The sequence below is a fragment of the Phycomyces blakesleeanus genome (assembly GCF_001638985.1).
Source record: "Phycomyces blakesleeanus NRRL 1555(-) unplaced genomic scaffold PHYBLscaffold_48, whole genome shotgun sequence".
Classification (NCBI taxonomy): Eukaryota; Fungi; Mucoromycota; class Mucoromycetes; order Mucorales; family Phycomycetaceae; genus Phycomyces; species Phycomyces blakesleeanus.
Window position 1 is genome coordinate 77,364 of NW_017265175.1, and position 22,202 is coordinate 99,565.

The following is a 22,202-nucleotide window of genomic DNA, read 5'->3' on the forward strand; positions in this document are numbered from 1 at the left end:
TTCCGCTTGAGTTATCGCTCCAGCAATTTAATGCAGGTAAGATACAGTGAAACACATTCGTGAGGTGCATATTTTCAAATTGTGCGCCTTGCATAGTGTGTTTCAGTGTACGGAATATCCGGTCCAGAGTATGATTTTGTCATCTTCTTTTGCATCCGTGCGTAAGCAGTAATATATATATATATATATGTAATGTCAGTCTATATGTACAGCTGAAGACAGGCAACTTAACCCATATGGAATATAATTATAGTTATATACAAATCCTCTTCTTCTCAGTATTACTGTTAAGCAGTTCAAGGCAACTAAAGAGAAAAATATTCTTTATACCAATACGTTCATATCTATATATGATGTGTATGCAATAAATTGCTTTTCATTGTCTACCAAAAAGGAAACAAGAGAGAGAAAGAAAGAAAAGAATGAAATGGAAATCCCTATGTGACCTGTTTTTATTTATATATATTATATTTTATATCCTAATGAAGATGAGGGGGGGGGGGGGTTTTTAAAAAAAAGACCCTGATACAAGTCTGACGTTACTTTCTTTATGCATGCACCAATTGACGATACCACATGGAAACAATACTTGAGCTCTCGTCTGATAACCGAGGGTCCAACTGAAGCGAAGAAAAGGCACGAATAACCCCTCCTTACACTACCTCCAAAACGCAACTCTTTAACATAAAAAGAAGAAGAGAATGTTCTTTTGGCCTTCATCACTGTCTCTTTGGCTCCTTTCTTTCTTTTTTCTTCTTCTTCTGACATTGGCAATTACCATCTCTTATATTCAAAATTATATACTATTATTATTATTGGGGTTTTCTTTCTTTTTTTTTTAGAGAGAATGTCATGAGCCTTCTCAAGTCATTACTGATTCCTTTTTCAGAACAGTATGCTAACAAACAAAGACTCCGAGCAGTTCCAGTCTGTCAGATTCTACCATTTGGGTCTTATAGTCTAGGTGGTCATCTAGCAAATGCCGACATCGATGTTGTGTGTCTAGCCCCATCCACAGTAAAAAGACGCGAGTTTTTTTACATATTTGCAAACCTATTACGCAAGAGCCACTTGGTTAAAGGAATCGAAGTATACAATATAATCCAATAATAAGAAGCCTAGTTCAAGTTGCATTAATGCTAGTATTAGTATTCTGTATATATATATACAAAGATATAATAATAATATTCTTTTTTGTCTTGGACTAGGTTGTTGAGCGTACTGCTGTACCTATCATAAAGTGTTCAATTGACTCCATCATGGTGAGAAAGAAATAAAGAAGAAGAAGAAAAAAATGATAATGAAATTGATTTATTGATATATCAATATTTGTTATTTTGAATAGACAGACATATCATTTGTGTCATTGAAACAACCTAGTATACCTCCAAATATCAAACTATTGGACGATGGATACCTTGAAGGTTTAGATAGTGTTTGTCTAGCTAGCATGGATGGTGAGTATACAAATGAACAATTTAATGTTATGTTCTTGCCTATTAACTCACATACAATACTTAACAAAGGTCCAAGAGTCAACCAATTCATTTTGTCAAAAGTGGATCTGCAACACAAACAAGTTTTCCAACAAGCAATGCAAGCAATAAAACATTGGGCTACACAACGATGCATGTATGGAAAACCTATGGGCTATCTCAATGGTGGAACATGGACACTCTTGCTCTTAAAGACATACACACAAGCATCTCCCGAATCTCTGACAACCCACGGGTTATTGCAAGCATTTTTCTGTATGTGGGCCGAATGGCCATGGCCCGTTCCTGTCATGGTTACAGATGGTATACCCGACAAGAGAGGACAAACTATTCCCTACAAGTCACTCGTAAGTATGAATTACATACATATATTGCTATTAGTATTATTCTTATTCTTGTCATTTCTGATAGCCCGAGTCAGAAACTGCCGTTATGCCCATCATCACACCTTGTTATCCTGTTAGTTTCTCAGCTCCATTCACCACACTGTCTACCTTGAAAGTCATGACTAAGGAATTCAAAAGGGGTTAGGATAGATAATAATATAGTGTTATATATTTTACTAACTGACTAACTGACTAACTTTGTGCTAATTATCAAAATAGCATCTCTCATTCTAGATTCCTATTTTGATCAATCTGAATCCATGCTTGACAAGTTATTTTCCGAATTTGATATCATAAGACCATACAAACATTTCTTAAAAGTAGTTGTGAGTTGCGAGACTCAAAAGAGTCATGAAACATGGTGAGAACTATTTCTCTTTTCTATTTCATTTTTTTTTCTTACTATATCTTTTGTGAAATAGGATTCGTAAAATGGCTGTTGCTATTCCTAGATTTGTCACTATGCTTGAGCAAGTAGACGACATTATTACAATACATCCCTTGACTAGGCCAGTTAAGCGGATTCAGAATTACAAGAGCATTTATGAAAAAAATGCATTGAGAGCAGGGGAGGACTCTGATGTTGCGAGAGAGCAATCGTTTGCAACAGCCCTTTCTCCTGGTGTGTTACTTATGACCTGGTACATTATTGGGCTAGAGGTGAAAATACCTAAAAGTAAGTTCCCACTGACAATTTACTTGAATATGTAAAGAAAGACAAGTGAAAGAGGTTCAAATATATATACAGATAAATGTATGCGTGTGTATATGTGTTTGTAAGCTGACAATAGCTATTAATTGATTAATTGATTAATTGATTTGCTTGTTTGTTGTAGATGAAGATCGTGTATTGGATATATGTTCAGAGGTAGACGACTTTATACGTACAATTGACGAAAAGCGAAACAGTAAGGATATAGATATGACCGTTTCCGTGGTTTCTATGAAAAGGTAATGTGGTGTAGAATCAAAAGAAATAAGGAAAAGAAGTATTTCATATTAGCCTGCCTGATAAGATTTTTTTAATTTTCTTTTTAAATTTTAACAGGAGAGAGACAGCAAGCCTTTTATATTAACTCGTCAAAGATATATATATATATATATATTAAGCTTACTTTTGTCAATTTGGTTTGATTTGATTTGAAGATGTAGATGTAGATGTAGATGTAGATTTAGATGTAGATTATTATTAATTATCCGTTATTTATTATAGCATCAAATCCTTTCTTTCTTTCTTTCTTTCTTATATTTTTATTATTCTTTCAACCTCTTGCTTTTGCTTCTTTTTCTTTTTTTTTGGTGCTTTCTAAGAAGATAATAACAATACTGTCAAATTACAGTTACACTATTACTATCTAATTTTTTTTTTCAAGAAAGAAAAGCCTTTTCTGAAACCCCCCATTAAATAACATATATTCTAACTTTTTAACTTTTTAACGTCTATGTAATCTATGTAGTCTATTCAGCTTCTATATCTAATTATATATTAATTGTTTTATATTCTCTTGATAGATCCAGTCCCGTCTTTTTCAATTGTATCAACAGTGTCAACAAACCCGACCAGCAGATACCTCTGGCCTCGGGTGATATCCACACCACGATGCATTATGTGGGCACCATGGAATACACAATCTCCTTGTTCTGAAGCCATGGTCTGGTCGGTTGGTTGGAAGTAAGTACCCCCACCATCAAACTCGTCCTTTGGGTTTATGAGCACATTAAAAGAAAGCAGACAGCCGTCAGTATGAAGCTTCAGGCCGGCTTGTGCGTCTGCACTGTACTTGACTACAAATATGTCTCGGAACTCAAGATCACGTGTGGGGTGGAATCCATAGTGGTTTGCCATGACAGGAATCAGGCGATCACGCACTTGATCGATCAGGTAATCAAACCGACTGTTTCGTATCGGAATGTCAGTAGTTGCAAATGCCGAATGTCGAGCAGTATTCCAGTCTGAGCAGCTCATTTCCTTACAACCCTCCAGGATCCGATTGCATTCCTCGAGAGAAAAGAGTCGACGGAGACGGTTTGGTACGGTGAACTGGGAATGTCGTTTGTGGTGGAATATAAGTCTGTTTTCTGCCATTGTGCGTTTTCGAGGATCATGATCGAGGCTTGCAATCATACATTGTTGGTCATGTTGGAACTTTTGGGTCCTTTCTTGAAGAGCTGATTTCTCTTCTGCGGTGATCTCTCCAAAGAGGTCAAACTCACTATCATCGAGTGCTGTCATTGTTAAAGCGGGTTTATAAATAAGCAAACTAGCCAAGCTAAATAAATAAGTAGAATAGAATAAAATAAAATATTCCATGATTTAAAAAAAAAAAAAAACCAAAAAACCTTTAAAGTAATACTGATAATATTATTATTATTGTTATAATTGATAGTTCAATTGCTTATATTGTTTATAGCCAATAAGCAAAATTGTATATAAGCAATAGATATTTTTGAGCTATAAAGGGTACAATATAGGATCTTTGATTATTGCAAGGCAACAACAAAAGAAACAAGAAGTATAATAGATATATTTCACAGTCATTTTTGTGGTTACAATTTTTTATTTTTTATTTTTTTACTGTATGCGTGTGTTTCTGTAACCGATCATGTAAGACTGATCTACAAAGTGGACGATCCCTGTGATTATCAAGCAAAATATCTAAAATGAAAATAAAATCCCAAAAAAAAATAAACACAAAGATTACACAAGATGATGCTATGCAAAGTATATACTTGCAACACTTTATGCCAAAAATGTACATATAATATAATATATACATTATATATTATCTCCTCCTAGCTCCCCCCCTTCTCTCTCTCTATCTTTCTGTCTCCATCTATATCTAAAAAAAAACCCACCCCCAAAAAAGGGACGGTCCTTTTAATTGCCTACTTGCTTAGTAACTGGCTTGTTCGTTTGTTCGTTTGTTCGTTTGTCCACATCTCTCTCTCTTTTATTGTCTCATCTACAATTCCGAAAATGAGAGAACGACGATCAAGTGTGGTTGAATCACTCGATCCCCTCATTGAGCTTACTAGTCATGACCCACAACCCACTCGTACCTACAGTCTCGATTATATATTTGTCAAACGCTTCTTTCGTCTTGTCCGCCTACTGTTTCGTCCACCTGGAAACACCTATCGCTTCTGGTCAACCCACAGAGAAGCTCAACAGAAAAGCATATTCTGGCTCTATTGTACATTTATCTTTGGATCTTGTGGAAAAGAGGTCCTGGTTTATTTTGTAGGCCTGATGCCAAGTCGATTCTACAGCCTCCTTACATCCAAGGATTTGACGGGCTTTATAGCATACATGTTTCCTTGTTTTTTCTTGGTGTTTGGAATCGCCATTGTATGAATTTTTTTTATTATTATTATTATTCTAGGTCTACCTTGATATTTAGGCAGCTTTCCTAACATCATTGTTCTTGCTTTTCCGTTGCTGTCTTGAATATGTATTAATCGAATTTTATTTTATTTTGTTATTTAGAGTTTGAGCATACTAAACTTTATGGGCGGCCTGCTTGCTTTGAAAGTAAGACGGTTGCTAACAGAGCATTTGCAAGACCGCTACGTTAAACCCAAGGCAATGTATACTCTCGTGCTCAATCATGAGTCGGTCGACAACCCGTGAGTACACACACGTACAAGCACACACACACACACACACACACACACACTTAGAATTAAAATGGTCTTTTGGATTACAAGAAGAAAGAAAGAAAGCTGATCTTTAGGGTGGATGAAAATTTAGTGACCAGCGGATCACTCAGGACATCGACAAACTTTCTGAATCTCTACGTGAAATCGTCTCGACCTTAATCATTGCTCCACTTCTGGTCGCCTACTACACCTGGAAGTGTTGGGATGTCAGTGGATTCATAGGTCCGGCGATGATATACGTCTACTTTATCCTTGGCACTATTATCAGTCGCAGATTGATTAAGCCCATTGTCAATTCAGTGTTTTACAAGGAGCTCCATGAAGGAAATTTTAGGTATGTATGTGTATGATCACAATTTTATTGTTGTTGTTGTTGATGATGATGATAAACATGTGGCTTTCTAGATTCCTTCACGTACGTCTGAGACAGTATGTTGAGTCAATTGCATTCAGTAGTGGCGAAATTGAAGAGAACGCAAGGGCGCATAATTCTCTGAGTACATTGCTTACCTACCAAAGATCAATTATCAACAAGAGCTTCCCATTGAACTGCAAGTATTAACTATTGACCTTTTGCTATTTTTTTTCTTTAAAAAAATAGCAAAAGGAAAAGGAGGTTTATCATTATTATCATCTTTATGGGTTTAATCTAATCTAATTCATTCATTCATTCATTCATTTAATTTTAATCACAATACAGTTGCCAATAGCTCGTTTGCTTATATAGGATCTATTCTCTCTTACATGATTGTTGCTATTCCTATATTTACTGGTGTATTTGATGACAAGGATCCCGGAGAATTGAGTTCGATAATTAGCAAGGTATGTATGTGGGCATGTGCGTATGGCATGCATGTAGTTTATGTGCTTAGATTAATTTTTTTGTTTCTTTTTTTTACTGTGCAATGTATGTAAATGCATTTGCTTAACATAACGTTCAACTAAAGATTCCAATTTTTTTTACTGCTATGCAAAAACAAAAAACAAAACACCGTAGAATTCGTTTGTATCGATGTATCTTATATACCAATTCACTGTCATAATTGAACAATCCGGAAAATTGTCCGATCTTGCTGGTTATACAGCACGTGTGGTTGAACTACTGGAAGCCATGGATAATGTTGACAATGAGATTGAGAATATTGAAATCGATTATCCTTACAGAGAAGATGACCAGAGGTATTTTCTTTTTCTTTTTTTCATCTTCTTTTTAATATATATATATTATATACTAACCAAAAATATTTACACGCATCAGTGAGACCATTGAATTTGAAAACGTGAGTCTATTGTCCCCGCGTTCAAAGGTTGTTGTGTTGGGATTCAATCTCAAGATCAACAAAGGAGATCACATAGTATTGACAGGACCCAATGGTAAGAAATTACAAACCTTTAGTATTTTGTGAAAGATAAAAACGCAGAAAAAGGGGTATTAAAAATTATATATATATATATATATATATACAAACTTTTTGTATGATTTGATAGGGTGTGGTAAAACTTCGATACTAAGAGCACTTGCTGGATTATGGCCTTGTACTAAAGGTAAGCTTATTCATACCAAACTGCTATCTGATTGTATGTACACTAATATATATGTATATATGTATATATATACAATTTCTAGGGCGTGTTCATGTTCCAAAAATGAAACATGGAAAGGATATAATTTTTTTACCTCAAGTACCGTATCTTGTTCATGGATCATTACGTGACCAGATTAGTTACCCAAGCATTGCATCAACTATCTACAGTAAGCAAAATTAATTAAAATAATTGATGTTTCCCTTTTGTTAATTTAATCAAATATAATATGAGTTGCCTTTATATTTGCATTTGTGTCTAAGTTTAAACAATCCACAACGGAGATGTGTACTTACTAACCGGCTGACTCTATAGTATCTGACCAAGAAATCAGGTCTTTATTGCAACAAGTGCACTTGAGTCATCTGGAGGGGCTGATCGAATCATTTGATCACGCATACGCCCAAGAATGGAATAAGATGCTGTCCCCTGGGGAGCAGCAGCGCCTAATGTTTGCACGCATCTTTTATTGGAAGCCTCGTTTTGCCGGTAATTAACCTTCTTTATTTCTTACACTCACAATCATACTCATATACGTATTGTTTATTTAAATCTGTATAGTGCTTGATGAAGCAACAAGTACAATGGATACTGCAACAGAAGATCATCTCTACAGTCTAACTAAAGAGTTCGGCATTACGCTTATAAGTGTAAGTCATCATCCCAGTGTCTATCGTTTTCACAAGCGGCATGTTGCTCTAGATGGTCATGGCAACTACACCATTGGAGATATCCCAGATTTACCCGCGTAAAGAAGTTTACACGCATTATAGATAGAAACTATAGCACACCCTTTTTCTTTTCTTATCAATTATATAACAGTTATTGCCATTGCCATTGCCATTACCAACACCAATGCCATATTAGCTACTGAATCCAAATAAACAACCCTTCTCTTTCTTCATATATGTATTTGTATAATCACAAATGAAGTGTCATAATTGAGTATTTGATCAGCTTGGCAGTAACATCAACAACAAAAGGACTTGAATAATTAAATTAATTAAATTAAATTAAATAAATAAAATAAAGTAAGAGCGCGGATATGATTGATTTACCCTCGCCGTTCACATTTTTGGTTTTGGTTAAGCGATTGTGTGCCTTTCGTTTATAGTACAAAAGAGAGAAACATTGATTGATTGATTGATTGAGTGATATTGTTACTGAATTGTGAATATAAGCTAGATCAATTGTTCACAGATTGGATCAAGGTGATATTGTCGCCTTTGAGCATAACTCGGCCTAAGAAAAAAAAAAGCAAGCAAGCAAAGGATAGTAAATATACAATAGATCCAATAAATCAAAATAATAACAATAATAATAATAATAATATTAATATTAATAGGCAATATTCTTACCAACACTTCTTCGAGTCTTCTCTTTTGTCATCACTTCCTCTGCATCATCAAGGACAAGGTTCATAAATTCATCAAAGCCCTAATAAAATGAAGAAGAAAAAGAAAAAGACATGCATTATACACATCTCTCATTATTACAACGAAATTATCACACTTTTTTTCTTTCTTTCTTTCTTTTAAAAATAAATAGAAAATAAATAAAGTTGTTTATGAACTTGCAATGATTTGTCCTTCGATTCTCATGTCAGACTTGTCAAAAAGCCAGATCTGCACTCTCGATTTCTAAATTTAAAATGTAGATTTCGTTGGTATCTTCAGAATAATTTCGTATGTATTTGTATTGCATCCGTTGTTCGTATATAATCGATGCCTTACGTTTTGCAGATACCTGAAAATCAGGTTCTATTTTCAAGCGCGTATAATAATAGCGATGCCAAATATATATAAATTCGATTAGATCAAGTGCAATTTTAAGTTCTTTCTTTCTTCTTATATATACATAGAAAGAGAGAAAGAAAGCAATCCAAATCCAAGCTTTGTCAAGTCCAGCATCAACATGACTTGCGTTTTATAGCTGCTTACAATTGGCTGAACCATAATCTTTTGGACCTTTGTAGACATGTTTTACTTATTTGTTTGATACTAAAGAGTAATTAAAAGAAGAAAGTGGACGGCTTGTAATCGAGAAAAACGCGCAGAAAACCATCTTGTAGAATCACACACTCCAACACTCAGACAAGAGTTCAAAAAACATTACACGTCACGTTTAATCAAACACCGCTCAAGGCTGCTTCCCGGCAACAGTACTTTCCCATATAAAAAGACAAGTCAAAGCTTCATTTATTACACAGACTTGTGTATATGAAATTCTTGGTTATCAATCAAGTCCAGAACAGCAAAATAAAGGAATAGAAGACAAACGCTCTTTGTAAGTATTGAGGACGAACCTTATCTCAGGTCTCTCCCTCTTGATCTAGGAAAAGTGTGACACTACATGATGGTTTGTAAGCAATATTTTTGTGTGTCAAAAATACCAATATACCATCGCGTTTATATACATATCTTTTTTAAATAAATACATAATTCACTGCTCTAGCTTATAATTTCGTCTCTTTTCTCGGCGTAACAATCGACTTTTTTCCTGTAAGAAATATCCTTCTCAGCATATCTCCTCATCTCATAACCAACAACACTCATGTCTCTATATTCAATTTTCTCTGCCTGCCGACATACCAACCTCTAATAAAACTATGCAGTATCAAAACCTTCAATTGATACACAAAATCTAACTGCCTCATTTTACATCATATGCTACCTAAACTGCAAAATTACATACAGAATATTGACTCATGTCAATGGCTATCATAGTTTTTAGAGTATCTTGAGAAGTCTCTGTACTAAATAATTAAAACACCTCCCGCTTACAGTGAAATGCCATTTTGACCCACACATTTTCTAGCATAAATAACCCAAAAGTTAATATCAACGGAGGTTCTTTAGAGTAAAAAAAAAACTTTAGATTATGGATCGTAATGTGCCTCACCAGATTATTTGTAGACTTAAAAAAAAAGGCCTTACTTGATTGATTGGGATATATAGCTGATTTTTTATATTTAATTTGCCATTTTAATCAAAAGAATCCTTTTTATAAAGTCTTCTTTTTTTAAATATATATTTCAGCTGTAAATTCCATAATATTCAAAGTGTATAGTATATATCTGCTTAAATTTACTATATTCTTTTAGCTATTATGATGCTAGGTGAAAGTAGGTAGATAAGCTAGGGTGTGAAGAGTTCAAGAGACCTTCAGACTTGATTGATTTAGTGGGATATATGTTATATATGTACATCCAAAAGTGAGTAACTATAATAATAAACAAAGTTAGCACAGTAGCTATGATCGTCTTTGTGATAGATTGTTGTCAATTTGTATGGATGAAAGTATATAATCAATATAGTATTTCTTATATTTACCTAAAGCCATTACTATCCTTCTTATCAGAGAGGCCGTGTTGTTTTTTTTTTAGCAATTTCGGATCAAATAACTACAAGTACACACCCCCTCTAACATATTACGGTTTGGTTGTAATATATCAGGTAGCTGGTTCGGGGTATAAGAGGGTTAATAAACCAGGTTAATGAACCGGGCTATTAATATGTTTTACTTTCTTTTGTGAACCAGATTAACACCACGGTTCATTACCATAGTGGAAAGCCTTACAACATATCCATTAAATCAATATATTTTTCTTTCATCTGTTTTCTTAAAAACAAACCACAAAAAATGTTTTATTCTTACAATAAATTTAGTAGTTGCAGCTTTAGATACACGCTTAACAGTTACAAAATGTACCTTGATTAATTGAGACTAACAGCCAACCAACTAATTTTATCAGCTGATATCTTTCTGATATTTATTTTTTTGACCGTTATGATCTATCTAGATTAACCAAATCATCACATTAGAAATTAAGTTTCACGTGATTAATTACATCATTCATGCTTGCGTTAGTCAACATATATTTGGGCGAATATAATTGTGAGGTATTGACTGTAATAGCCCTGCAATAACTTAGAATGCACATTTACACTACACAACAATTTGTATCTAAAATAAAACCCTGGGATTTAACTAATCAAATCTAATGTTCATGCTCTACATTTATATAAAACAAACGCGCTAGGTTATAGCTAAGAGGCATTAAAACCTCTAAGAGGCAATCTAGGCTAATAGACTCCCGTCAAGATTCAGTGATATATTGGCACTTATTGTCTGTATTTCACATCAAAATTCCGTAAAGTACGATTAACCTTGTTATGGTACAAAACGATAATTGAGCAAGTCCATCATCTAAAGTAAGTTTTATCTTTATACAAGCTATGAAATGTACCGTCTAATGCTAATTGTTTTATTTGCCTGAACCTGACTTTTCTGTATGACACGCCTAGATTCCGTAAAGTCCAGCTGGAATTACTGGGATAGAAGGTATGGCGAGTATTGTGCTATAATACAGGGGCCTCACTTCTTCTAGTGGCAGTCTGGGTTAGTATATTCATGTCAAAGACATGTGATATACTAGAAGCTCTTGCCTTTATTGCACGTCAGAATCCCGTGAAATACAATTGATCTTTCTATACCATAATATACTAAATAAGCAAATTCCCTCACATAAAATATGTTTTATATTTATACAAGCTTTTTGAAATGCACATATATCTAATTTTCATTTTCATTTTTTAGAATCTGCTGTTGATAAAAACACCTCTTATGAGAATAGACTCATTGCTCCAATATACACTTAACAAATATAGCATCTTCTTTGAGTAATTAGAATACATAAACTTATATTTATTATAAAGAGTTTATGGGGGTCAAGTACATTAGAAGAGTAGGAATTTCATTAATAATAATAATAATAATAAATAAAATAAAGAAGGAAATAATATGTGACCGACCAGTGCGAGCAGCAAGGAAATACTCAAACAAAAATGAGTGCTAAATAATTTGCTTCTCTTATTATATATATATATATATATAATTTATAGAGCAAAATAGCTCAAGGTAAAAAGATAAAATTTATAAGCATCTTAAAGTAGGTAAAAAAATTTAGTAACTTTACTAGTAATGTTTTTGTAAACCTTTTTTTTTGGAAAAAAGATTGTGGCTTTATTTGTACTCCACTCTTTGCTTCCAGCGTATGCTTGTAATGTCAGAATATAGGACGGCTTTCTTCATATAAACGTTTATACAAGCTGATATTCTGTTATGTAGAGCATATATAGATATATAGCTATTCTATAATGTCTCTTATGCTAAATAATATTCTCTTTTCTTTAAAAAAAATATCTCTAACTTTTGAACACTCCAAATTGATACCTTTTGGAGTGTTTGGTTTATGTATTCAACTAAAAAAAAATTGTACTTTTAGAAACAACTCGTATTTTTGCTATTGGGCATTTAAAGAGCTTATTGGAGTGGTGCAAGTTTCCCGAATTTCAGGGTTCTATGCTTTTTGAGAGTGAAAAAATCGGATATTTTGATCAAAATTCGAGTAATTGTAATATAATAAACCTCGAAGAGGTGGATCACAATGTGTCTCACCAGGTTACTTAAAGCCAAAAAAAAACATTGCTTATTTGATTCGATTTTTAATTTTCTATAATTGAAAAGCTATGATTACCATTGGTGTGCATTTGCATATGCTTGTAGAAAACTTAAAAAATATCATTTCCAGTACACTCATATTTAATCGACCATAGAAAAGGTTCATTTATACAAAGGCTCCGTGCTTCAAACTAAAATAGTCTCAAGCGAACCAAAGCTAGACTATGAACCTCAAAGTAATAAGTGGAATCATACTATACAGTACTGTAGCGCATTATATTGTATTACAAAACAAAAGTTATAAATCAAAGCCTTTAATCCAACAGAGTATTATTTCTAGGTTATTCGTGCATCCAGTTGAGTTTGGTATACAAGCACAAAATATCAAAAGCACTAGATCCTATAAATCGATAATTAGTAATCGATAGCGTCTTGTTCCCAGCCAAACAAAACCTATACGTTCAGTAGCAGTAGATTGTCTCTTTGCTTTCATATTGTGCCGTCAGTCAGTCTGAGCAATAACAGAAAAAAATAGTAAATAAGCAGAGCCTTTAAAAGGTGATTTATATATATGTAATAGCCATTTTACTAGCTTGATCTATCTGTGACCAGGCTAGCACAATTGCAAGCACCACTACTTTTTCATGGTGTATAGTGTAACATATAAATAATTATAATTATCGATAGAATGGTGTATATTTGAACACATATAAATGTAAAGTGTTTCAGGCAGTTGGGTTATGCTGTATTAATTTCTCGGTTGGATTATGATTGGTTTATAAAGTAGTACAAACCAAGGTCGATTGACAAACACTAGGCTAGACCCTGTTCTTCTTTTTACTTTTATTATACTCTAAGAACGATGCTTTAACTTGAGGTACCAACGACTTTCAATAGTCAGGCTGTCAATCCCTTCATACTGAAGCACTGAAAGTACTTTTATTTCAAGAAAGTATTCCTACACTTTGTGTTTATTAACTCAAGACACTGGTGAAAAAGCTAGAAGAAAAATGGAAGTCTTTCACACGAAAGAAAAGAAAAGATATAAGCAGCAATTTTTTTCGGGGGTGCTTCTTAAACTAATAAAGTCACAGCATGTGAAACAAACAAACAAGAAAACAAACAAATAAATATACACAAGACTTTAATTAAAGCTTTATAATCAACACAACTTTACACTTCTTTATTGTAGTTTAACGTCTAGCCGATTAATACTTTGTATATCAGTAGTACAGCTAAAATGAACACAGAGGCATATATAGTGTCTCGACAAGTGGCTGTTCAAAAGCATAAGCCTTGTTAACAGAATCACAACAGAAAGTAGAATAAAAAAGGGGATGGGGGTCCATAGCAACTGAATAATTTGACATGCATATAGTCCACCAATCGGAAGACATCATTTAAATGTTTTCATGCTAAAGTAAAGTCTGGACCACTATTGCTACTATGCTCCTCTAAGCCCCATGACACATGTGATGTTGCACGGACAGCACGGACCTTATGTGACATAAAACGAACCAAAAAAAAAAGAGGCAAGAGAAAAAAACAAAAAGTAAAACGAGTGCCTGCACAGCACGTCCTTCAGAATGTAAGTGATACTTCTTTAAAACCCAAAACCCATATTTTAAGCATAGATATTAAATAAAGAAGTAAAATAGTAATAATATATACATGTTGTCAAGGCTAAAAGATAAAAGAAAACCGAAAAAGGAATAAGAAAAAAACCGAATTTTATAATATATTATCAAACTATCATAATAAAAATAATAAAAAAGAACAGCAACTCATGATTGAGACGTCATGAGTTTTATAAAAAAAAACACCTATCCAAACAGAACGCGTCAAAACAACTCTCTTCCACATACTATTAATACTTTATACACTTCTTTACTGCTCTCTCACAAACTGCTTTAATCAACATAGACGTTAAAGACGAATCATGACCAATACAAATCCATTTTGCTAGTCAAATCTCAGGATTTTATCATATGTAAAACAGTCAGTAGCAAGATATAAGACAATACGTCAAAACCAGTACACAGCAAAAATGAAATACCGAGGTCCAACACTGGTTTGACCATCAATCCATCCAAAGCCTATTCACGCTCAGAAACAAGAGATAAACTGACAGGACTTACTATATTTCAAGGAGTATATGATATTCATCAAAGACACACATTGTGAAGATTATATTTGTCTAGTCTTTTGACAAACAAGGTCAACGATAAAAAATAAGATCTCCATCCAGGCCTACAGGTATATAAAGGCTCGTTGATTAATCATTCACTGTCTTTGATATTTCTGTAGGGACTTTTCAGGCAAAGTCAAGCAATCAAGAACAGGTTTCCATCCAGGGCCACAGGTACACCAAGACTCGAGGAGCATATGCTCATTGTCTTTTGTATGCTTCTAGTGCCTTCCGTCCAGGTCAAGCATCAGGGATCCGATCAGAGTCCATGGTTATCAGGTATATCAAAACTCTATGAGCAGTTACTCACTTGTTTTTGTATATTTGTAGTATCCATTCCATCCAGGTCAAGCTTCAAGGTCCAGGTCAAGGTCCACGGTTTTCAGGTATATCAAAACTCGATGAGCAGTTACTCACTTGTTTTTGTATATTTGTAGTATCCAATCCATCCAGGTCAAGCATCAATGTTCCGATCTCCCAGCTATGGTCATAAGTATAACAAAAGCATATGCGCATTTACTCACTAGCTTTTATCTATTACTAGTGTCAGCCATCCAGGTCAAGTGTCAAGGACCCGATTTCCCGGCAATGGGTATAGGTATAACAAATCGTTGTGGGAATATACTCACTAGTTATAATATATTTATAGTGTTCAGTCATCGATGTCAGGCGCCAAGGTTGCGATCTTCCAGCCAAGGTTATAGGTATAACAAAACATTATGGAAATATACTCACTGGTCTTAATATGTTTTTAGTGTTCACTCATCCAGGTCAATCAACAGGATTCTGATCTCCCGTCCATGGTTATAGGTATAACAAAACGTTATGGCAATATACTCACTATTTTAAATATATTTCTAGTGTTTAGCCATCCATGTCAAGCGTCCAGGTTCCGATCTCCCAACCATGTTTACAGGTATAACAAAACGTTATGCGCATTTACTCGTATGCTTTTATCTATTACTAGTGTTCAGCCATCTAGGTCAAGTTTCAAGGTTCCGATTGCCCGCCCATGGTTAAAGGTATAAAAAACGTTATGGGCATATATTGACTAGTTTTTATATTTATTTGTGAACTCCAGCCATCCGTGTCAAGCGTCAAGGACCCGATCGCCCGTCCATGGTTATAGGTATAAAAACATTATGAGCGTATACTCATTAGTTTTTATATTTATTTAAGACTCCAGCCATCCGTGTCAAGCGTCAAGAACCCGATCCCCCGTCCATGGTTACAGGTATAAAAACATTATGGGCAAATACTTACTAGCTTTTATCTATTTCTAGTCTCCAGTCATCAATGTGAAGCGGCAAGGACCCGATCGACCGTCAATGGTTATAGGTAAAAAAAACCATTAGGGACATATACACACTAGCTTTTATCTATCTCTAGTCTCCAGCCATCCAGGACAAGCATCAAGGTTCCGATCTACCAGCTATGGTTATAGGTATAACAGAACGTTATGCGCATTTACTCACTAGCTTCTATCTAGTACTAGTGTTCAGCCATCCAGGTCAAGTGTCAAGGACCCGATCGCCCGGCCATGGGTATAGGTATAACAAAACGTTATGGCAATATACTCACTATTTTAAATATATTTCTAGTGTTCCGCCAATCATGTCAAGCGTCCAGGTTCCCATCTCCCTGCCATGGTTATAGATGTAAAAAACATTAGGGACATATACTCACTAGCGTTAATATATGTCTAGTGTTCAGTCATCCAGGTCAAGCATCTAGGTTCTGATCGCCAATCCATGGTTAAAGGTATAAAACAACATTATGGGCGTATACTCACTGTTTTTATCTAGTTCTAGTCTCCAGCCATCCAGGTCAAGCATCAAGGTACTACTCGCCCGTCAATGGTGACAGGTATAACAAAATGTTATGGGCATATATTCACTAGTTTTAATATATCTCTAGTGTTGGGCCATCCAGGTCGAGCATCAAGGTTCCGATCTCCCAACTATGTTTACAGGTATAACAAAACATTATGCGCATTTACTCACAAGCTTTTATCTATTACTAGTGTTCAGCCATCCAGGTCAAGTGTCAAGGTTCCGATTTCCCGGCCATGGTTAAAGGTATAAAAAAATTGGTATATACTCACTAGTTTTGATTTAGTTCTAGTCTCCAACCATCTGGTCAAACATTAAGGTTCTAATCTCCCAGCCAAGGTTATAGGTATAACAAAACGTTATGGGCATATACTCACTAGTTTTAATATATGTCTAGTGTTCAGTCATCCAGAACAAGCATCACGGTTCTGATAGCCCGTCTATGGTTATAGGTATATAAAAACATTATGGGCATATACTCACTAGCTGTAATATACTTCTTGTGTTCAGTCGTCCAGGTCAAGCATCAAGGTTCTGATCTCCCCGCCATGGTTATAGGTATAAAAAACATTATGGGCATATACTCACTAGATTTAATATATCTCCAGTCTCCAGCTATCCAGATCAAGAATCAAGATTCCGATCTCCCCGCCATGGTTATAGGTATAAAAAGCATTATGGGCATATACTCATTATTTTAATCTAGTTCTAGTCTCCAGCCATCCAAGTCGAGCGTCAAGGTGCCGATCTCCCGTTTTATGGTTATAGGTATAACAAAAATCGATGAGCAATCACACTCGGCTTTATTTATTTCTAGTGTTGAATCCACCAAGATCATGCTTCACGGATCCGGATTCAGTCCGTGGCTATAGGTATACAAAAACTCGATGAGCAATTACTCATTGGATTTTATATATTTCTAGTGTCTACTCATCCACGGCAATTATCAGGATCCGATTTTCATGAATTGTTATAGCTAACCAAGTTTCCTTTAAACCTTTACTTAAAACAAACTATACTCTTTATTTATACTTTCTTTTGATGGCAAAGAACGATGATCAAATATACATCCATTATGGAAGGTATACAAGTCGTTCTTGGCCATTACTAACCTAGAAGTATATATGACTATTGTTTTTACTCTCCAGGCCAAACAGCAAGGATCAAAACTCAAATTTGGGCTACAGGTAAACAAGTCTTCTTGAGCTTTTACTTACTGTCATTTATATATTTCTAGTGTTTTTTTTTCCTTAAAGTTCAAATATCAAAGATCTGATTTCAAATCAAGGTTACGGGTACACACTTTTCTCTCTGTCTTTACATGGTTTCTTTTGTATTGGCCTAGTGTGTTTACGATCCGGCTACACAATGAAAATTTTGTTTTCCTTCCAGTGCGACAGGTATATACATCTAGTTCGGCCTTTAGTTACTGTTGGCTTTATTTCTCTACTGGCTTCATAGTCCAAGCCAGCCATCATGGATCCTATATCCGTCCAGTGTTACAGGTATACACTTCTCTTTGGGATTTTACTTACTGTCGGTTTTAATTTTCTACTGTCCTTAAAGTCAAGGCCAACGACCAATCATCTGATATCCGCCTAGAATTACAGATATAAAAATGTTATTGGGCCGTTACTTATAATTGTTTTTGTTTCTCTAGTGTCCTTGCAGTCAAGGGTAACGAGCAAGAACCCGGTCTTCATATTGGGATATAGTGTTACGCATCTCTTTGATTTTTGACTTGCTGCAAACTGTATTTTTTCTCGTGACTTTACAGTCAAATTCAACACTCAAGGATTCGGTTTCCATCAAGTTTTACAGGTATACAAATCTGACAAGTGCTTTTATTTAATGTGTCTTTTTTTTTGTCAAGTGCCTTTACTGTCTATGCCAATGATTCCGAATCCGAGCCCTATCCAGAGTGACAGGTATACAAATATGTTTGCGTCTTTACTAACTTTTAGTTTTATATGTCTAGTGCCTATACGGTTTAGGCCGAAGAACTAGGACTTGATATTCATCCAGACTTGCAGATATATATTTTTCGTTGGGCCGTTGATTATTGGCTTTTTTTATCCGTCTATTGTTTTTACTGTCAAGGGCAACCATCAAGGATTCGATCTCCATCCAGTATGACAGGTATACACTTTTCTTTGGGTTTCTACTTATCGCTTGTTTTTTTTTGTCTAGTGTTTTCACCGCCCAGGTCGAAGAACAAGGATTTCTTCTTCATCCACGGTTACAGGTATACAATTCTCTTTTAGCCTTTGCATAACGCTTGTTTGATTTTTCTAATTTCATTAATGTCTATGCTAAATAATAAGCATCTACTCTCCATCTAAGGCCATAGGTTTAAAAAATATTTTTAAGTATTATTTTACTATTTATTAATTAATTAATTATTATTTTTTAATTTTACACAGCCAAGGCCAATCGATCCAGGTTTACTGTCCTCTAGGGTAACAAGTATATGTACATACCTGATCGTTTACTTACTGCTTGTTGTTTCGAGTAATTTTTATTTATTCAAACTGAATTACCAAAGTTTTACTATCTACCTCGTGCCTGAGGTATACAGGTCTCATTTAGTACTCACGTATCACTTATTATTCTGTCTAGCTTTTTTATAGTTTAAGCCAGCAATCGGGTTTTTAATCTCCATTAAGGATTAAAGGTATACATGACTATGTGAACCTTTACTTACTAGCTATTATATTTTCTAGTCTTTTTACAGGAAAGGCCCACAATTAATATGAGTTGTCTATCCGGGGGGGACAGGTATACAAATCTGCCAAAAAATCTACTTACTATATATTTGCATAATGTTTTTACAGCCGAAGCCAACGATCAAAGCTTTGATATTCTTTTGGGCTCACAGGTATAAAAGTCTCTTTGACTTTTTAGGTACTATCAGTTGTTTTGTTCTAACCCTTTCTTCTCCGTAGCAAGCGTTCAATGCTCAGCTCTACATCAAAGGTCGCAGGTATACAAGAATCTTTAAGCAATTTACTAAAAATTAGATTTTCCTAGCGTTTACATAGTCAAGGCGAAATGATCATGTTCTTTCTATCCATTCAAGGTTCTGGGTACACACGCACATTTTAGCATTTATTCTTCACTGGTTGAATCTTTTTAATCTTTGACAGTCCATGCCGAGAATCAAGGTCGCACTTCAAAAAATAGGGTTAAGGTATACATGCCTTTTTAAGCATTTACTTACTACTAGATGCTTTATTCAGACTTTATACAGTCGAGACCAAAGATCAAGAGCCCGATTTCCGCATAGATTTACAGGGATACAAGTGGCTTTCTTTACCCATTAACATATTGATAGCTGTTTGAAGCAGTCTTTTTACAGTTCAATTCAACAGTCAAGGTTCAAATCCCCGTCAAAAATCACTGATATACTGCCACTTTTTAGTATTTACTTACTGCCAATTGTGTTTCTTTAGTCTACTCACAGAAAAGGCCAACAATCAAGATGCCACTCTCCTTCTTGGATGTTAGGTATACCAGTATCTTTGGGTATTTACCTATTACCAGCTTTAGTTCGGTAGTCTTTTCACAATTGAGGCCAACACCCAAGATTCCATAGTTCATGCAGGGTTACTGGTATATATACCTCTTTGAGCATTTGCTTGGTGTCTGCTATATTTGTCTAGTCTTTTCATAGTCAAGGCTACTAATTGAGATTCCGCTGCTCATCTAGGGTAAAAGGTATATATGCTTTTTTTTTAATAGTTAATCATTGCTTGTTGAAATTGTCTAACAATTTTACAGTCAACGCTGATGATCAAGTTTCTGCTATTCGTCGAGGTAACAGGCGTACACCCTCCTTTGAATATCTTTCTATCATCCATCATATTTATCTAGTCATACCATAGTCCACACCAAGGTTCAAGAGTTTAGTCTCCACCCAGGTTCACAGACATTCAAGTATAATTGCCCTTTTAGGACTGCCGGCTGCTATTGCCTATTGCTTTTAATATATAGGTCAAGGGATAAATTTCCTACTCTCAACCATGAGCCACAGGTATCACCGTTTATTTTGAACATTTATTTATTATCGATTACATTTGATTAGTATTTTAAATCCGAGTCCAACGATCAAGCTTCAGCTTTCCGGGAAGGGTTGAAGATATCCATGTATCTTTGATTTTTTTTAATATCGACTGAATTTCTCTGGCGTTTGCACATTCAAGTCCATTGATCAAGTCTTTGGTCATTATCAAGTTTCCACTCAACATTATTGGGTAAAGGTATATAAGATTCTTAGATTACTTTTTTACAGCCAATGACATTTATCAAGCGTTTTTAGAGTCCTGGTCAACGATCAAGATCCTGCTATTAATTCAACGTTTTAGATATATAAGTGTATTTAAATATTACTTTACTACTGATTCTATCTATTTAATCTTTTTTTTCTTTTTCTTTTTTACATTCTATGCTAGCCCTCACGGCTCTAGTCTCCATCAAGGCTTATAGACATACAAGGTTTTTTTTATTGGAATATGTTCTTACTATCAGTTTTAATTTTTCTAGTAATTTCACAGTTCATACCAACGATTAGGCGTCCGATTTCTATCCAGGGCTACAGGCATACATCTTTATTACACCATTTACTTACAGCCTGTTTTATATGTCCAGAATCTTCACAGCTCATGTCAACAGTCACGGTTTTGACCTACATCTCCAACCATAGGTATATATATATTTCCGAGAATTTACTTACTATTAGGTGTATTTTTCTAGTGTTTTCATAGTAAAGACCAACGATTAATATTCCGACATTTTCCTACAGTCATAGACATACAAGTCTCTTTGAGCCTTTAGTTACTTTAAGCTGTATATTCCCATACTTTTTATGGCAAAGACCAGCGATCAAGGTTTCACTCTCCATAAAAATCCTCAGGTATACAAAACTCTTTAAATATTTTCTTACTATCAATTAGATTATTCTAGTGTTTACACAGTCAAAGCCAAACTATAAAGCCTCTGTTGCCCGTCCAAGTTCTCCAGTATATATATATTGAGCATCTACTTACTGGTTGTTGTTTTTAGTTATCTTGACATAGTCAAAACCAACGATTAAGGTTTCACCATACATCCAGGGTATGAGATACACATGTCTCGTTTAGTATTTAGCTATCAACTATTATTTTGTCTAGCTTTTTTTTTATATATTTTAAGCCAACGATCAAGTTTTGAGTATTTATTCATGATCACAGGTATATATTTCTTTTTGAACATATACTTATTGTTGGCTTTCTTTTTTTAGTCTATTTACCACCAGGGCGAACGATCAATATTCCGCTCCCCATTTTGGGCTATATGTATACATGACTCTTTAAGCAGTTAATACTTGTCGCTTTTATTTGTCTAGTCTTTTAATCGCCAAGTCCAAAATTTATGGCTCTGCTCTACATCATGGGCCGTAGGTATACAAGTCTCTTTGTGAATCTATTCACTGATGGTTATAAATACTTATAATTTCACAGTTGGTGTCAAAGACCATTGTTTAACTCTTATTCATATGTTACAGGTATACATTGTTTAGTTGCCCATTTTTCTTTGAATGATGCTTGTATTTGCT

The 22,202-nt window shown here is 34.7% G+C and overlaps 8 protein-coding genes across 8 annotated transcripts; 5 read left to right on the forward strand and 3 right to left on the reverse strand.

Annotated features, from left to right (window-relative positions):
• Positions 1-852: 852 nt before the first annotated feature.
• PHYBLDRAFT_153696 (hypothetical protein) lies at positions 853-2,837 on the forward strand (the record flags this gene model as incomplete). The annotated part of the gene is made up of 8 exons (XM_018433228.1): positions 853-1,089; positions 1,209-1,262; positions 1,346-1,457; positions 1,527-1,843; positions 1,908-2,022; positions 2,102-2,243; positions 2,305-2,558; positions 2,719-2,837. 8 exons carry the CDS (start codon positions 853-855, stop codon positions 2,835-2,837), a joined length of 1,350 nt encoding a protein of 449 aa, XP_018283257.1.
• Positions 2,838-3,377: 540 nt separating this feature from the next.
• Positions 3,378-4,115, reverse strand: PHYBLDRAFT_153697 (hypothetical protein; the record flags this gene model as incomplete). The annotated part of the gene is made up of 1 exon (XM_018433229.1): positions 3,378-4,115. One exon carries the CDS (start codon positions 4,113-4,115, stop codon positions 3,378-3,380), a length of 738 nt encoding a protein of 245 aa, XP_018283258.1.
• A 703-nt stretch (positions 4,116-4,818) lies between these two features.
• Positions 4,819-8,033, forward strand: PHYBLDRAFT_189609 (hypothetical protein). Its single transcript, XM_018439685.1, has 11 exons — positions 4,819-5,231; positions 5,370-5,509; positions 5,634-5,876; positions 5,948-6,097; positions 6,253-6,364; positions 6,540-6,721; positions 6,801-6,916; positions 7,031-7,087; positions 7,170-7,295; positions 7,442-7,615; positions 7,688-8,033. The coding sequence occupies exons 1-11, from the start codon at positions 4,860-4,862 to the stop codon at positions 7,876-7,878; spliced, it is 1,863 nt and encodes a 620-aa protein (XP_018283259.1). The 5' UTR covers positions 4,819-4,859; the 3' UTR covers positions 7,879-8,033.
• Positions 8,034-8,312: 279 nt separating this feature from the next.
• On the reverse strand, positions 8,313-9,105 carry PHYBLDRAFT_120204 (hypothetical protein; the record flags this gene model as incomplete). Its single annotated transcript, XM_018428730.1, has 6 exons — positions 8,313-8,368; positions 8,485-8,563; positions 8,608-8,609; positions 8,700-8,766; positions 8,860-8,886; positions 9,067-9,105. The coding sequence occupies 6 exons, from the start codon at positions 9,103-9,105 to the stop codon at positions 8,313-8,315; spliced, it is 270 nt and encodes an 89-aa protein (XP_018283260.1).
• Positions 9,106-9,576: 471 nt separating this feature from the next.
• PHYBLDRAFT_176340 (hypothetical protein) lies at positions 9,577-10,690 on the reverse strand (the record flags this gene model as incomplete). The annotated part of the gene is made up of 4 exons (XM_018437739.1): positions 9,577-9,723; positions 9,821-9,881; positions 9,910-9,978; positions 10,650-10,690. 4 exons carry the CDS (start codon positions 10,688-10,690, stop codon positions 9,577-9,579), a joined length of 318 nt encoding a protein of 105 aa, XP_018283261.1.
• A 3,946-nt stretch (positions 10,691-14,636) lies between these two features.
• PHYBLDRAFT_153700 (hypothetical protein) lies at positions 14,637-17,585 on the forward strand (the record flags this gene model as incomplete). The annotated part of the gene is made up of 25 exons (XM_018433230.1): positions 14,637-14,660; positions 14,897-15,056; positions 15,108-15,163; positions 15,215-15,263; positions 15,322-15,369; positions 15,434-15,474; positions 15,533-15,587; positions 15,646-15,693; positions 15,859-15,906; positions 15,964-16,011; positions 16,068-16,115; positions 16,167-16,221; positions 16,267-16,321; positions 16,379-16,435; positions 16,484-16,531; positions 16,589-16,636; positions 16,695-16,749; positions 16,808-16,855; positions 16,929-16,955; positions 17,014-17,061; positions 17,120-17,160; positions 17,218-17,265; positions 17,322-17,377; positions 17,427-17,467; positions 17,533-17,585. 25 exons carry the CDS (start codon positions 14,637-14,639, stop codon positions 17,583-17,585), a joined length of 1,305 nt encoding a protein of 434 aa, XP_018283262.1.
• Positions 17,586-19,361: 1,776 nt separating this feature from the next.
• Positions 19,362-19,592, forward strand: PHYBLDRAFT_160880 (hypothetical protein; the record flags this gene model as incomplete). The annotated part of the gene is made up of 2 exons (XM_018434282.1): positions 19,362-19,487; positions 19,555-19,592. Coding segments are annotated over 2 exons (164 nt in total), but the record flags the coding sequence as incomplete, so codon positions are not given.
• A 1,227-nt stretch (positions 19,593-20,819) lies between these two features.
• On the forward strand, positions 20,820-22,120 carry PHYBLDRAFT_160881 (hypothetical protein). The gene is made up of 5 exons (XM_018434283.1): positions 20,820-20,868; positions 21,061-21,311; positions 21,411-21,521; positions 21,671-21,721; positions 21,888-22,120. The coding sequence occupies exons 2-4, from the start codon at positions 21,121-21,123 to the stop codon at positions 21,699-21,701; spliced, it is 333 nt and encodes a 110-aa protein (XP_018283264.1). The 5' UTR covers positions 20,820-20,868; positions 21,061-21,120; the 3' UTR covers positions 21,702-21,721; positions 21,888-22,120.
• Positions 22,121-22,202: the final 82 nt, after the last annotated feature.

Excerpts from the sequence above, each read along its gene's own strand:
- PHYBLDRAFT_189609 (XM_018439685.1), top strand. The coding sequence starts at position 4,860 with ATGAGAGAACGACGATCAAGTGTGGTTGAATCACTCGATCCCCTCATT. Across the intron at positions 5,232-5,369 it reads TGGTGTTTGGAATCGCCATT|AGTTTGAGCATACTAAACTT; the intron begins GTATGAATTTTT and ends TTTGTTATTTAG. Across the intron at positions 6,917-7,030 it reads AGTATTGACAGGACCCAATG|GGTGTGGTAAAACTTCGATA; the intron begins GTAAGAAATTAC and ends ATGATTTGATAG.
- PHYBLDRAFT_160881 (XM_018434283.1), top strand. The coding sequence starts at position 21,121 with ATGTTCTTACTATCAGTTTTAATTTTTCTAGTAATTTCACAGTTCATA. Across the intron at positions 21,312-21,410 it reads ACCTACATCTCCAACCATAG|TCATAGACATACAAGTCTCT; the intron begins GTATATATATAT and ends ATTTTCCTACAG. Across the intron at positions 21,522-21,670 it reads CTCTCCATAAAAATCCTCAG|TTATCTTGACATAGTCAAAA; the intron begins GTATACAAAACT and ends TGTTGTTTTTAG.